This window comes from Myxocyprinus asiaticus, chromosome 5 (genome assembly GCF_019703515.2).
Source record: "Myxocyprinus asiaticus isolate MX2 ecotype Aquarium Trade chromosome 5, UBuf_Myxa_2, whole genome shotgun sequence".
Taxonomy (NCBI): domain Eukaryota; kingdom Metazoa; phylum Chordata; class Actinopteri; order Cypriniformes; family Catostomidae; genus Myxocyprinus; species Myxocyprinus asiaticus.
This window is the reverse complement of record NC_059348.1, coordinates 5,552,487-5,567,982: the sequence shown is the minus strand read 5'-3', so window position 1 is coordinate 5,567,982 and position 15,496 is coordinate 5,552,487. Positions and strand designations below refer to the sequence as shown.

The window sequence follows — 15,496 nt, the reverse complement described above, 5'->3', positions numbered from 1 at the left end:
AATAAATGCAGCAATGAGTGAAATAAATGCACCAAAGTTTCCATATTATATTATGTTTAACACACGTTTGTAGAGACGTTCAAAACTGTAAACGATCTTCTCTACTGATAATCATAATCCTGCAGAAACTTCTGGTATTGTTGTTTTGTTTGTTTCTACATTATTCGAGCATCTGATTCATGTTTATAAATGTCACCAATATTCTCATCATCCTAAAAGAAGACTTGTTTCAACACGAACAGGAATAACTCCAGGTGTTTCAACTGAGATCTGCGGGATAAAACATTGTAAAATGATGTTTATTAAAGAAGAGAGTGAGGACATGAGTTATCCAGAATCATGCAGTTCAAATGTCATGAAAAATGAAGATACTGAGGAACAAAGAGGTTGGTGTCCATTCTTCATTATTAATTATTGTCTGTTCATGAAGATTAAAGTTATAAAGCTTCAAGCAGTTCAACACATTTGGTGGCTTTAGTTAATTATAATTTTATGTTAAATAACAATTTAATCATTCAAATTAAATGGATTTAAATATAAAACATTCTTTATCTTTGCATCTTATGTGCTCTTCAAGTGCAGTCGGAAATATCGTAGTTACACTGCGGTAAAGTTGTTTTCATCTTTACACATGTAGTTTATTTTTTCAGTAGTTTTCTATCAGTGGATACAATACGGTCAGTATTTTAAACTAGACTACGATCGGCATGTATGACAATCAGTCGATTTTATGTCATATTTTCTAGGAATCTCCACTGATTGTGCGTTGAAGTTAGGGGCCGTCTATAAAGTGTGTGAATTTTCAATTTGTCTGCAACCACCTTCATTTGATTATGGACGCTGATCAGCTTGCTTTAGTTTTTCTTTATCTTGTACCATTCCTGTACTGACAATAGGCATATTTTTACTCTGTATTGTATTTTTATAATATATTGTAACATATATTGTTTAACCTCCTGAGACCTGAGCATTACTGCTGTGTGCATTTCCATTTCCCTTTTTGATTTGTTACTAGTAGTCAATAATAAACATGCAAATAAAAATTAATAATAAATAATAATCGCCTCTGAAAGCAAAATTTTCCATCTTTTGAATTCACCCATTGATTTTCAACGAAAGTGAGCATGTTTACATGCACACCAATACGCTGATCAAGACTGTTTTGATCACGCGGACTGGGAGATGTTCCAGTCCGCCTCTGATGACAACATCGAGCTTTACGCTGATAGCGTAACTTGTTTCATCAGAAAGTGCGTAGAGGACGTCGTTCCGACCAAAACAATACGGATCTATCCGAACCAGAAACCTTGGATTAATAGCGATGTTCGTGCGGCACTTAATGTAGGAGCATAAACAAGCTAGACGTTTTGCTGCTCTGATAGTTTTTCGGAGGGCATAACTGGCTTGTTTATGCTCCTCCGCGTTCCCGGAATTAAAAGCGGAGGTCCGCGCATCAAGTGCCGTGCGAACATCGCTATTAATCCAAGGTTTCTGGTTCGGGTAGATCCGTATTGTTCTGGTCGGAACGACGTCCTCTACGCACTTTCTGATGAAACATGTTACACTATCAGCGTAAAGCTCGATGTCGTCATCAGAGGCGGACCGGAACATCTCCCAGTCCGCGTGAACAGTCTTGTAGCATAGAGTCTGATTGGTCCGACCAGCACTGGATCGTTCTGAGGGTGGGTGCTTCCTGTTTCAGTTTCTGCCTGTAAGCGGGCAGAAGCAGAATGGAAGAGTGGTCCGATTTGCCAAATGGTGGGCGGGGGAGGGATTTGTAGCCGTCCCGGAAGGGAGAGTAGCAATGGTCCAAAACCCAGTCCCCTCATGTGTTAAAACTAATGTGTTGGTGGTATTTTGGTGCGACTGATTTGAAACTGGCTTTTTTAAAGTCCCCGGTCACAATGAACACGGCCTCAGGGTGTGCGGTTTCCTGCTTGCTTATAATCCCATACAGTTCCTTGAGTGCCCGGTCTGTGTCGGCTTGTGGCGGAATGTGCACAGCAGTGATAATGACTGCTGTGAATTCCCTCGGTAGCCAGAATGGTCGACACAGAAGCATGAGAAATTCCAGATCAGGAGAGCAGAAAGACTTGATAGAATATATGTTCCTCTGATCACACCAGGATTTTTTGATCATAAAACATACACCACCACCTCTGCTTTTACCTGAAAGGTCTTTCGCTCTGTCCGCTCGGTGCACGGAGAACCCCGCGGGTTCAATGGCTGAATCTGGATTCTCAGCAGACATAGGGTTAGACATAAGTTTCGGTAAGGCAGATAATGCAGCAGTCCCTCGTCTCTCGTTGGAAAGAGAGCCGCTCTCTCAGCTCGCAGAGCTTGTTGTCCAGAGACCTTTGCCAGTAGAATACTGGGTAGCGGGGGTCGATTTGCACGACGTCTTACTCTGATGAGAACGCCGGCTCCGTTTCCCCTTTTCCTTTTGCGTTTTTGCGGCCGGGCTGCCCAGACAAAGGGCTCTGCTTGTGTGTTTGTAAACAGCGGGTCGGTATTGAGGAATTTGAAGTCCGGATTACGGTGTGTAATTGCAGAACCAATGTCCAGAAGTGTTTGTCTGTCGTAGACAATAAGGCAGACAACATCCAAGACAAAAAACATGAGAATTGTAAACAAAACACTACAATGTTGTGTCGGAGCTCGCAACGCAGCAGCCATACTCGCCGCCATCTTGAGCGGACATGTGCGGCCACCAAGGAAGCCTCGACTGGAGCTGACACACTTCCACTGAGCTCCGTGCAAATGATAATGGCTGCAATCAAGTCACTGGGAATAAAAATGTATTCTCAAGCGGCTGCTCTTCGAAAGGAAATGGCATCTATTCATCAAGAACTTCAATCGACTGTGGGCTCTCTACAAGCAGCTAACTCCAAAAACAGCAAAGGCATAGATGAACTTGAGCAGTCCACTACAAATTGGAGCACCTCCGTCATGACCATGGAAGGAGTTGTAGCTACACTCCAGTCAGAGGTATGCAGCTTAAAGGAGAAATGCTTGGACCTTGAGGGACAAGGTCATAAACATTTGTTTAATTGGGATTGACAAGGGTTTAGAGAAAGGTCAACCTCTGGATTTCATTCAATTAGCTCTCAAAGCGATTCTTTTTTTTTTGGACTTTCTCCCATTTTCTCCCGAATTTGGCATGCCCAATTTGCAATGCGCTCTAGGTCCTTCTGGTGGCATAGTGACTCGCCTCAATCCGGGTGGCGGAGGATGAATCTCAGTTGCCTCCGCGTCTGAGACAGTCAATCCGCCCGTCTTAACACGTGGCTTGTTGAGCGCGTTACCGCGGAGACCTAGCACGTGTGGATGCATCACGCTATTCTCCATGGCATCCACGCACAACTTACCACGCGCCCCCAAGAGCGAGAACCACATTATAGTGACCACGAGGAGGTTAACTCAACGTGACTCTACCCACCCTAGCAACCGTGCCAATTGGTTGCTTAGGAAGCCTGACTGGAGTCACTCAGCATGAGCTGGATTCGAACTTGCGACTCTAGGTGTGGTAGTCAGTGTCTTTACTTGCTGAGCTACCCAGGCCCCCCTCAAAGAGATTCTTGATCTGAGCAAACTAGTGATGTCCCGATACTATTTTTTTTGAGAACAGGTACGAGTACTGATACTTTTTTAGTACTCGTCGATACCGATTCTGATTCTTGTTGTTTTTTTCTTAACTCAATATCAGCAGTTTATTTAAATTTTATCATCAAAACTGTGTTTAAATAATAAATTCATTAAAACATTAATCAAATGAAAGTATAATAATTAATTTTCAACATGGAATTGTATTTTTATCAAATACTGTAAAATGTGCTAAAGTGCTTATTTATATCATATTCGTGCATAGATTATTTATTCCTGGACAAGACTCTTCTCCCTTTAGTACAATCCTGCACATACAATAGCATTGTAACTTCAGACCATGCTCCATTAACATTGGATCTGGCTTTTCCTGACAGTATGCCAAACCGTCCCCAGTGGAGTTTTAATTATCTTCTATTATCAGATATGTCTTTTATCGCCTTTATTAATACAGAAATAGAGAAGTTTTTAGATGCTAATGTAGCAGATGATGTTTCTCCAGCTCTACTCTGGAAAACTCTAAATGCCTTTCTAAGGGTTAAGATAATTTCCTTTTCTGCTGCCCTTCGCAAATCACGCATGGCTAAATTGTGAGATCTATCAAAGCTCGTATCAGCACATGACAAGACTTGTGCTGTCACTCCAGCCCCAGAAATATGTAAGGGCAGGATGATATTTCTAGCTGAATTTGACATGCTATCCTCAGGGCAGGCGAACGAGCCCTATTAAAGTCAAAACATATTTTTTACGCACATGGTGAGAAGCGTAGTAGGGCTCTGACCCACAAGCTGTGGCATACCTACTCCACATGATCGGATAAATTCAGAATCTGGTCAGCTAACAAATCATGAGGATATTAACGGAGAATTTTGTGATTTCTATTACACTCTATATACATCTGAGTGTGCCACTGATTAAAGTCTAATGGACTTCTTTTTTTGAAGGTCTCCATATTCCATCTGTCAGCAAGGAATCAAAGGAAGCTGCAGATGTACCTATTACCCTAAATTAAATAAATAATGCAATTAAAAGTATGCAAATTAGGGCAAGAAGGCAAAGACCCCCTCAACAGTTCATCTCACCTTATTTTCCACTACAGCGAGGTACGAGACAGGGTTGCCCGTTATCCCCGCTCTTTTTTGGCCTCACTATAGAGCCTCTGTCAATCTACATTCAACAATGTAAGAATACTGAACGTATAACAAGGGCAGGTCAGGAACATAAATTTCCCTTTATGCAGATGACGTTCTTTTTTTTTTTTTTGATCCCCTGTCATCAATGCCACATATCCAACACACTCTGCAGGAGTTTGGTCAATTTTCTGGTTACAAACTTAATCTAGATGAGAGTGAGCTTTTGCCTATTAATACAGCTGCAAGTCGTGCCACACTTGAATCAGTGCTTTTAAAATAACTCCTTGGAATCTCGGTTGCAAAACATAATTGTAATTTGTTTAAGGCCAACTATATTCCACTTTTAGACCATACCCGCAAGGACATTGCTCACTGGTCAAATATGCCTCCATCACTTGCTGGACAAATTAATTCCGTCAATATGAACATTCTGCCAAAGTTTCTATACCTGTTCCAATTTATAAAAAAGTATTCTATTCTTTCTCCCAAAAACTTTTTTTAAAAGAATTGACAGTTTTACCTCTTCATTCATTTGGAACAATAAAAACCCTCAGATTAGGAAGATTCTTCTGCAAAGACTAAAAGCAGATGGTGGTATGGCTCTCCCAAATTTCCAAATATATTACTGGACAGCCAATATTTTTTTTTATTATTATTATTATTAACCATTTTATTGATTCCATATAACATATATACAAATAATAATAATAAAAAAATATTTAGAATCACATTATATTATTTACAACCCTTCCTTCCGAACATTAACCCCCCCCCCCCCCCCCCCCCACCCAACACAAACAGATACCCCAGTGGTTAAACTTAATTGACAAAGACATACAAAAAGACAATAAAACAGCAGAAAATATTTAGAAATACAAAATGGAAAGTATACATTCAAAAACAAAAAGGCTACAACACACATATTTAAAACAACACGTCTCCCTCCACTGCCCCTCCCTGAGAGCCTTCCAAAAAGGCCAAATAGATGCCCCACCTCCTGATGAACATATCCATGTTGCCTAGCCTTCTATATGACAACTCTTCCAAAGCCGCTACCCTGCCCATCTCCTCGTACCACTCACGAAACGAGGGGGCTCGAGCTGACTTCCATCCTCTAAGGATAATCTGTCTGCCTATCATAACACCAGCCAGGATCCAATTCTTCATGTACTCATCCCCTACATCAATGACCGCCCCATCACCTAAAATACAGAGTCTGGGGCAAAATTAAATTTGAGTACCTAACATAAAAAAAAAATCTATTCTAGAATAAATCTTATGAACTGATGAAAAAAATTTATAGTCTCTACCAGATGGGTTCAAAAGTCGCCAGATATCAGCAAGACCAAGATTATTACACATCCTGTGAAGCGTCAGTGTTGCTCTAGGGGGCTTACACACTTTTGCTTCACTATGATCAAGAACTGAGTCCATCAAAAGATTAAAGTCTCCTCCCAATTTTATATCATGAGGGGTGCCAGCGGCTTGCAGAATCCCTTCAAGATCTATAAAAAAGCCCTGATCATCAGCATTAGGTGTGTAAATATTAGCCAAAATCAACCTTTGCCCCTGAATTTCTCCTAAAACAATAATGACTCTCTCTAATTGATCTTTAATCTGTTGAAGACATTTGAATTGTAGATGTTTATTTATCAGTGTAATGACCCCCCTGCTCTTACTTGAGCCAGCACTAAAGAAAATATGTCCACTCCATATCTTCCCAAATTTTTCAGCTTCCTGCAGGGAAAGATGTGTTTTTGAAGAAACACTATATCATATTTCTTACGCTTAAGAAAATAAATAACCTTTCTTCTTTTTATGGGGTGCCCCAACCCATTCACGTTCCACGTGGAGAAAGACAATCCACTCATATTAACATTTGACATATTGATATAATAAAAAAATTAAAAAATTGTGTGTCAAAAACAAAATTACACAGACCACGTTCCCCATAAGTGCAACAATCAAACCCCAAACTTCCCCCTGAACAAAACAAACAGAAAAAAGAAAAACGTACGCATTAACCCCACGCACGACAACGCCAACCGGTGTCGATCCCTATAAACTCAAAAGGTCCATGTACGCCTACGAGGACCCCCGCGACAACTTTGCCGTTGGATTGCTCAAGTCCGGTGCTTCTGCACAAATTTTGTGAGGCAAAATTACATAACAGAAATACTTTGTAAAACAAACCCCAGCCAACAGGCAGAATAAACACAAAGAACGTGTAGATTCATTCACAGAACTGTCTCAAAGGTGTGTTCATCCACAATACAAATTCCAGCTGATATAAAGCCATTCAGTTTACTCAGACAGACAAACAGGTGTTCAGTGAGCCAGCTGTTATGAGTGCAGCAGATGACATAATCATTCCAATGTCCTGCAAAAATACGCCACAAAACAAACTCCAGCCAACAGGAGGCATAAGCACAAAGAACGAACAGATTCATCCACAACTGTCCCGAAGAAGTGTTATTCCACAAAACAAACTCCAGCCGCTAGGCGGAACCAGCAAAAAAAAAAAAAAAAACATGCATCCCGGTTTCTTGAATGGTCAAGTGTGTGTTAATCAATCGGAGGCTGCATAAACAAAATACACCATGACTTACTCAGTCCGTCAACTTTATAAAAGACATCCTTTGTGTAGGCATGTAGATATTTTGCAGTCATTCTTAGTATCTATTCTCAATCTGGCCGGGAACTTCAGTGAAAAAGCGATCTTCCATCCATGCAAAAGTTTCTTGAAGCCGCTACACGGAACCAACACAAACAGAAACAAAAATGGCACCCAGCTTCCTCAGACAGCCAGAGTAAGTATAGCGAGTTAATCCACTCTGGAGCTACATGAAAAACTCCAAATGGCTTACTCACCCATTGTTTCTATAAAAGACATTGCTTGCTTTGGACACGTAAATACCCTGCGACCATCCTTCGTTTCTATTCTCCGTTTGGCCGGAAACATCATTGCAAAAGCGATCTTCCGTTGATGTAAGAGTTTCTTGCATTCCTTGAATCGATCGCATTTCTCTCTTGTCGAATTCGCAAAGTTCGGGAACAAGAAAATATTGTGATTCTTCCAAGAAAGTTTTCCTTTGCTCCTCGCCTGGCACAACATGAGATCTTTATCGGATGTTCTCAGAAATTTGGCCAGAATTGATCAGGGCCTGTCTCCCTCAGCAGATCGGCGAGCCAGGACTCGGAATTTCACCATATCTCTGCCCTCTTCATGCTCAGGAATTCCAACAATTCATATATTGTTCCTTTGATTCCTTTTTTTGAGATCTTCCAATTTTTCCAAAACGTATTCCAAGTCTGCTTTGGATGCGGGCGGATTAGCGGATAATTCCCTTTCCAATGACTCCAGATAATCGATCCATCTCTCAACTTCTGCCACTCTTGTGACCAACTCAGAGAATTTTGTTTCCATCGCTGTAATCGATCGATGTATTACAGCGAGATCCTCCAAGTCGGCAACAACCTTCGTCAGCATCACCGAGATGTTGGACAGTTGACGCTGGATTTCTTCTCCCGACATGCCTTCCAAATCGAGTCCTCAGTCCGCAGGCCCACCAGAGGCCTCAGCTTGAACACGTAAGTGTCTTTTAATGTCTCCAGAGTCTGAGGATTTTGACTTCTTTGCCATGTTTACCTCAAAGAGAAAATATGTAACTGGGTGTATCGAATCTCACCGGATTAAATATGAAAATAATTAAAAACTAGCAAAGTGCGCAGAGCCAGTCGCTCACATGTCTGCTTTTCGCATGGCATCATATGACCCAGCACCTGGACAACCAATATTAAATGTTTATTATATTGGAGATATGGCACATTGACTCCTGATAGGCTTGACTGGCTACATACTGAGTCAAATTCTTGCAGGCGCATATCATTAGCAGCCCTGTTGTGCTCTCTTTTACCCTTGCATATCCCACAGTCTTGCCAGAACCCCATTATTTTACACTTTAAAAATCTGGTCCTAATTCAGAAAGCACTTTGCCTTTCTGCTATGTCTGTTTATGCCCCACTTATAGCTAATCATATGTTCCCTGTCTGTCACTTACTCTGTGTTTTGTCAATGTAGTGACACTAGGGGTTCGATCTTGAGGGCCCCAATCACCTTTGCTTAAAATAGAAAAGGCCAATGAAAATTGCCGTGTGGAATTTGCATGCCACTCTCCACCCCGGACATAAGGGTATAAAAGGAGATGGCGTGCATCACTCATTCAGATTTTTTCTTCGGAGCCGAATACATGTGTGTGTGTGTTCGTACTCTCACCTCTTGCTATGCTGCTGGATTTTTATGCCGCATATATAGGCTGTCTTCCAGGTGGGGCACCTGCTCTGCCTTGCCGCGAACCACCCTGCCCAGGCACGGTAAGTCCAGTTGTCCCCCTGGTGCCGCTGTCACGGAGACTGGAGGCCTGGTTAGAGCTCTCAGCCCCTCACAGTGGCTCATCAGGATGATTCGCCTCGGCTACGCGATCCAGTTTGCCAAACCAGGTGGTGAACCTGCAAGCGCTCCCTTCAGAGGAGGAAGACCCAGCCTTGTCGTTGCTGTGTCCAGTTCGCGCTCTGTGCAACTATCTGGACCGCACGCAGAGCTTTAGATGCTCGGAGCAGCACTTTGTCTGTTTTGGAGGACAGCAGAAGGGGAAAGCTGTCTCCAAGCAGAGATTAGCCCATTGGATTGTGGATGCCATTTTCCTCGTATAGCAGTCTCAGGACTTGCCTTGCCCCTTGGGAGTCCGGGTGCACTCCACTAGAGGTGTTGCATCCTCCTGGGCACTGGCAAGGGGGGCCTCTCTAGCAGACATATGCAGAGCTGCGGGTTGGGCTACACCCAATACCTTTGCAAGGTTTTATAACCTTAGACCCGGTTTTGATCCGAATGTTACCTGGTAACAGCAGGTAGACCGGGCGGCCATTTGGGTGTACCACTTGCATTGCGCCTTTCCCCTTTTTCAAAGGTGATAATGTGCGCTTTTTGTCCACAACAGTTCCCCATTCCGGCGAACTCCGGACGCCTCTTTAATTCTTTAGCACCTTTCAGGTGACGAACTCGGCAGAGGAGAGAAGCCACCAGGCCCAGTACTCGTGGTATTCCCCTTTTCAGGTGAGCCAGTGTGCTCGGGCTCAGTGCTCCATGCATGGTGATTCCCCCTTGGTAATCCCGTATGATGAGTTTCCACTGTTTGGTTCCCCTTAGGTGAACCCTGTCGTCCGAGCTTTCTCTGCCTCGGCCACTGTGCTGGGTACCCTCTCTATAGATAGGGACCTCCTGTGGTATCATTCCATATGTGAACTTCCCTGTTGGTAAGTCCATGTGAGTTATTCGCCACATGCTAACTCCCTTCGGCAGGATGTGGTCTCCATAGTGCTCTCCTTCCTGGAGAGGGAAGAGCACTTCCCAGCACTATTCTAGAAAAGTGCTCGGCGGGACTTTGCTTAACAGCAGTCAGTTAAGACACTGCCTGTAGCCTCCTTGGGTAAGTGCCTCCACCCCCCTTAATGGGACTAGGGAGATGCCTTACCTAACTCGATGGAAGGTCACGACGTGTTTGAGCGCTCGCTGTGAGGCACGCAGCAGCTTGCCCGTGTCCACTCTTCCATACCTCGTGACAAGGTTCAGCACCTGTGGCATTTCCTAAAGGAACCCCTAGTGTCACTACATCGAAACAATGTCGAGTGAATGACAGACAGGGAATGTCTTTGTTACTTATGTAACCTCCGTTCCCTGATGGAGGGAACGAGACGTTGTGTCACTCCTGCCGCAGCGATGAACCGGCTGCTGACATGGCCGGGACTCTCTATCGGCTCCTTAGCATAAATCTGAATGAGTGATGCATGCCATCTCCTTTTATACCCATATGCCTGGGGTGGAGAGTGGCATGCAAATTCCATTCGCCAATTTTCATTGGCCTTTTCTATTTTAAGAAAAGGTGATTGGGGCTCTCAAGATCGAACCCCTAGTGTCACTACATCGACACAATGTCTCGTTCCCTCCATCAGGGAACAGAGGTTACATCAGTAAACAAGACGTTTCCAGCTTCACTTATGGATAATATATTTAATCAGTGGTATAAGAATGGGGATTTGAATATTAATGAGATGTGCAAAGAAGGTATTTTTATGTCATTTGACCAAACCAGGCATAAGTTAAATCTTAAATCACAAGATTCCTTTTGGTATTTGCAAGTTGCAAGTGCCAGCCATGGCCTTATTCAGTGCAGAGTTGTTCATCGCCTCCATATGTGTAAGACCAAACTCTCAAAGATTTACCCAGAAATTGATTCTACTTATGAAAGATGTAAGCAAGCCCCAGCCACTCTCTTCCACATCTTCTGGTCTTGTTCAAGGTTAACACCATTCTGGTCCTCTGTCTTCGAAGCATTCTCTGAAATAACTGGTCATAAAATTGAACCATGTCCTTTTTATTGGTCTTTTTGGGGTTACACAAGAGGCTGTTAAATTGAATAATGTTCAGTCAAATCTTCTGGCCTACTCACTTCTAGCAGATATTTAATCCTGTTGAACTGGAAAAAGGAACACCCACGCATTTTTAGATGGTGGATCTATGATGTTATTTACTTCTAAAAAATAGAGAAGAGTAGGTATACACTGTCTGGATCTACTGATAAGTTCCTGAAAGTATGGCAGCCTTTTCTATCATATGGTGAACGGCTTACTATGCCTCTTAGTTCTTAGAAGTCTATACTATGGATTGTGTGATTGCAAAAGCTCTCCAGTAGGTATGACTGTTTACTCTTCCTGTTTCTCATGAAGCTGGGTTCATGAGTCTTCAAATACCATATTCTTATGGTGTGAATCTGTATTGTTTTCTAATGTGCAAACTCAATACAAATATTGTGGGGAAATAAATGCAAATATTAACTACGGTAAGCCAACAATAATGATTTTTATTTAGAGCAGATTTGGCACAAAATTGCAGGCTTACGTCATTCGCCCATGTGTGTTTATGTCATGTCTGTAAGCTCTGAAAGAAGGATCAGCTAATGTCTGTCATGTCACGTGTGTGTCGGCTGGGAAAGTAATGGCTGTTCAATCAGTCGAAATTCTGGACAGCAACGGGATGACAGTATTCTCTGAATGTTTAATTGTTAGTTGAGTTGTTTACTTGCTAAAATGCATGGATATGTTTTCTGGTAGGGCTGTAGAAGCTTATATTGGCTGTAATGCTTTAATGAATCAAACATCATTCGGGGATATTGTGTTAACAGATTGCAACGTTTAATAGATTTAGTTTTCAAGTTAGTTACTGTGTAACGTTTACTAAGATTTATAAGTTTGGAGTATTTTATAACATTGCTGCAGTTTCGAGATGAGTGTGTGTGTTTTGTCCCTAAGTGTGTGTGTGCACGGCTGTTTTATCATTTCTTTTACCGCAGTCACAGAAATGCACATTTGTTATCACTTTTCATTTATTGTCCTTTTAGCAGATTGTCTATTTAAAATTGCATCTAAAAGCTGCTATAGGTACAAGGTGGTTCCCAATGAAAATACACTAATCAGCCTCAACATTAAAACCACTGACAGGTGAAGTGAATAACATTCATTATCTCGTAGTGAATAACATTCATTATCTCATTACAATGGCACCTGTCAAGGGGTGGGATATATTAGGCAGCAAGTGAACAGTCAGTTCTTGAATTTCATGTGTTGGAAGCAGGAACAATGGGCAAGCGTAAGGATCTGAGTGACTTTGACAAGGGCCAAATTGTTATGGCTAGATGACTGGGCATCTAAAAAATTGAAGTATAAAGTAATAGAAAATGCCATGGTAATACTCAAGTAAAGTACAAGTACCTCTAAATTGTACTAAAATACAGTTTTCTTGCTTATCAAAACATCATCAGCAATATTTCGCTGTTAATGTATAACAAAACTTAGCTTCCTCTCAGCTGACAAGGCATGAAAGTAGCTACGTGGTTAGCTATAAGCTCATTGTCAAGGAGAGTAAAAGATTGATGTTGTTTATTTACTTTCCAGCGTTGCGTCTCACCAACTATATAACAACGTAGCATGAAATCTACACTCAACAGACACAATCCACCACCGCACTAGCTGAGCTGCAAAAAGATGCTCTGATGCTTACCTTTCAATCTGCTAGGTTACTGACTGCACTGACAAACTATAGCTGGCTAACATAGCAAACAGATGTGATAAACATGAGTGACATGGTTGTCAGGGACAGGGTTAACGTTATATCAGTTATATTGAAAAGGGAAAATGATGGGGTCATTGTTTATTAATTTTCCAGTATGTATTTCACAAGCTAGTTAGCAACTTACCGTGAAGACACCGCTTAACTCCGCACTGTCTGCAGAACCACCGTCAGCTCAGCTCTGTAAACAATGGAGGTGGAGCACTCTGCTGAACAAACTATGTAATGACACCAATTCTAAATCACCCCAAGCATTGTTTTCTGCATTATATGTTCTGAAAAAAATAATATTGGCCTACCGATAAATTGGTCAGGCACTAGTTAGTACCTACCAAAATTGGTCCAAGGAAGGACAACTGGTGAACCCGTGACAGGGTCCTGGGCACCCAAGGCTCACTGATGCGTGTGGGGAGTGAAGGCTAGCCTGTCTGATCCAATCCCACAGAAGAGCAACTGTAGCACAAACTGCTGAAAAACGTAATGCTGGCCATGATTTACATTTACATTTATGCATTTGTCAGACGCTTACAGTGACTTACAGTGCACCTATTACAGGAACAAACCCCCTGGAGCAACCTGGAGGGCTGTGGGGATCAGACCAACAACCAGTTATGTGCTTTAGCCCACTACGCCACCACCACTGATATAAGTGTGTCAGAACACACAGTGCATCGCAGCTTGCTGTGTATCGGGCTGTGTAGCTGCAGACTGGTCAGAGTGCCCATGCTGACCCCTGTCCACCGCCGAAAGTGCCTACAATGGGCACGTGAGCATCAGAACTGGACCATGGAGCAATGGAAGAATGTGGCCTGGTCTGATGAATCACGTTTTCTTTTAGATTATGTGGATGGCCTGGTACATGTGCATCGTTTACCTGGGAAAGAAACGGCAGCAGGATGCACCTTGGGAAGAAGGCAGGCCAGCGAAGGCAGTGTGATGCTCTGGGCAATGTTCTGCAGGCAAACTTTGGGTCCTGGCATTCATGTGGATGTTACTTTGACACGTACCACCTACCTAAAGATTGTTGCAGACCACGTACACCCCTTCATGGCAATGGTATTCCCTGATGGCATTCACCTCTTTCAGCAGCATAATGCACCCTGCCACACTGCAAAAATTGTTCAGGAATGGTTTGAGGAACATGACAAAGTGTTCAAGGTGTTGACTTGGCCTTCAAATTCCCCAGATCTCAAATCGATTGAGTGTCTATGAGATGTGCTGGGCCAACAAGTCCGATCCATGGAGGCCCCACCTCGCAACTTACAGGACTTAACTGCTGCTAACATCTTGGTGCCACATACCACAGGACACCTTCAGAGGTCTTGTGGAGTCCTTGCCTCGAAGGGTCAGAGCTGTTTATTTGAGGCAAGTCACTACGCCACCACGAGGACTTAGAGCACAATGGGCATTCCAAATTGGGGAGAAAAAGGGGAGACACAGCGCAACAAATACAGTTTAACAGAAAGCAGGTGTCTCAGTATGCTTTTAAAGTGCTTTTTAATTAGACACATCATCTTAAAAAAAGCACTCCAACACGAAACACTGAATAAACAAAAACAAAGGGAAACAAAGAAGTTCGTCTAGCATGCGTTTACATAGAAAAACAAATGGATTGTTTTAAAAGCGTTCAGTGTAAACAGCCTCTTACAGTTGGTGGAAGTCTTTGGCCATTGCGTCTTACTCTTTTATAAGCGTTTCTCGGATTAAGCAATGAGTTGTTTAAATGCTTTGTCAGGAAAGATGTTCAACTTGGAAATGTGTGTCTGTCTCGAGATCCTCGTGTTCAGTTCCAGTCTGTTGTGTTCCATCTGTTTGAACAGCCCCTGGCCTGGGCTCATAGTCTGAGCTGCTTAACCACCGAGTTCAGCCGCATACCACTGCTGTCTGTGAATATTGCTACCCTACATACAACAGTACTGAATAAAAAACAATGTGCTATTTCGCTGTTGTTATAGCTTGAGTCTGGGGTAGTATACTGTGGCATCAGTGCAAGTGTAACACCATGTGAACTGCCTATTGATTTCCATTTTACTTTTGACTTAACATTTGAGAATATGGACCAGCTAAAACTTTTTATTTATTTATTTTATGCCCATAAGTTGACAATGAAATGCTCTTTTTTAACAGCCAGGATATGAATGTTCTTTGCAATAATATAATGGTGCTGAATGGTTTATCTATTTATTGTGCCCTCTTGTGGACTAAGGAATCAGTGTCAATTTAAAAATCAGCTGACTTTAAAATTTTAATATTAGTTAATTTATATTAATATTTATATATTTATTTCATTTAAAAAGTAACATACATTTTCATGGTTCAGTCAGTAGAGTTTATTTTTGTAATAAATTTCAGAACTATTTTACTTCAAGTGTTCTTTCATTCAGTATCAATTTTAAAAGCTATCGGTTGATTAATCGGTTGCCTTAGTTATCGTATCGGTAAAATCCACTATCGGTTGACCTGTTGTCATGCATCTTGCGCTGCTTTTAAAAGATGTGGTGTCAAGTTACAACCCTGAAAACGAGACCTCATTCTGATTCATTCAGCTGCTATGCCTCTTGGTGTTTTGAGTACAAAC

At 42.2% G+C, this 15,496-nt stretch overlaps 1 protein-coding gene and 1 long non-coding RNA gene across 2 annotated transcripts in view; one reads left to right on the top strand and one right to left on the bottom strand.

Annotated features, from left to right (window-relative positions):
• Nucleotides 1-15,496, bottom strand: part of LOC127440933 (uncharacterized) — a 218,904-nt gene that overhangs the window by 140,250 nt on the left and 63,158 nt on the right. The window lies entirely within an intron of this gene.
• LOC127440743 (zinc finger protein 271-like) overlaps nucleotides 149-15,496 on the top strand; it is a 44,059-nt gene continuing 28,711 nt past the window's right edge. Inside the window, exon 1 of the mRNA XM_051697554.1 lies at nucleotides 149-386. Coding sequence (XP_051553514.1) covers nucleotides 293-386 — 94 coding nt within the window. The 5' untranslated portion in view covers nucleotides 149-292. The remainder of the gene's footprint in view (nucleotides 387-15,496) is intronic.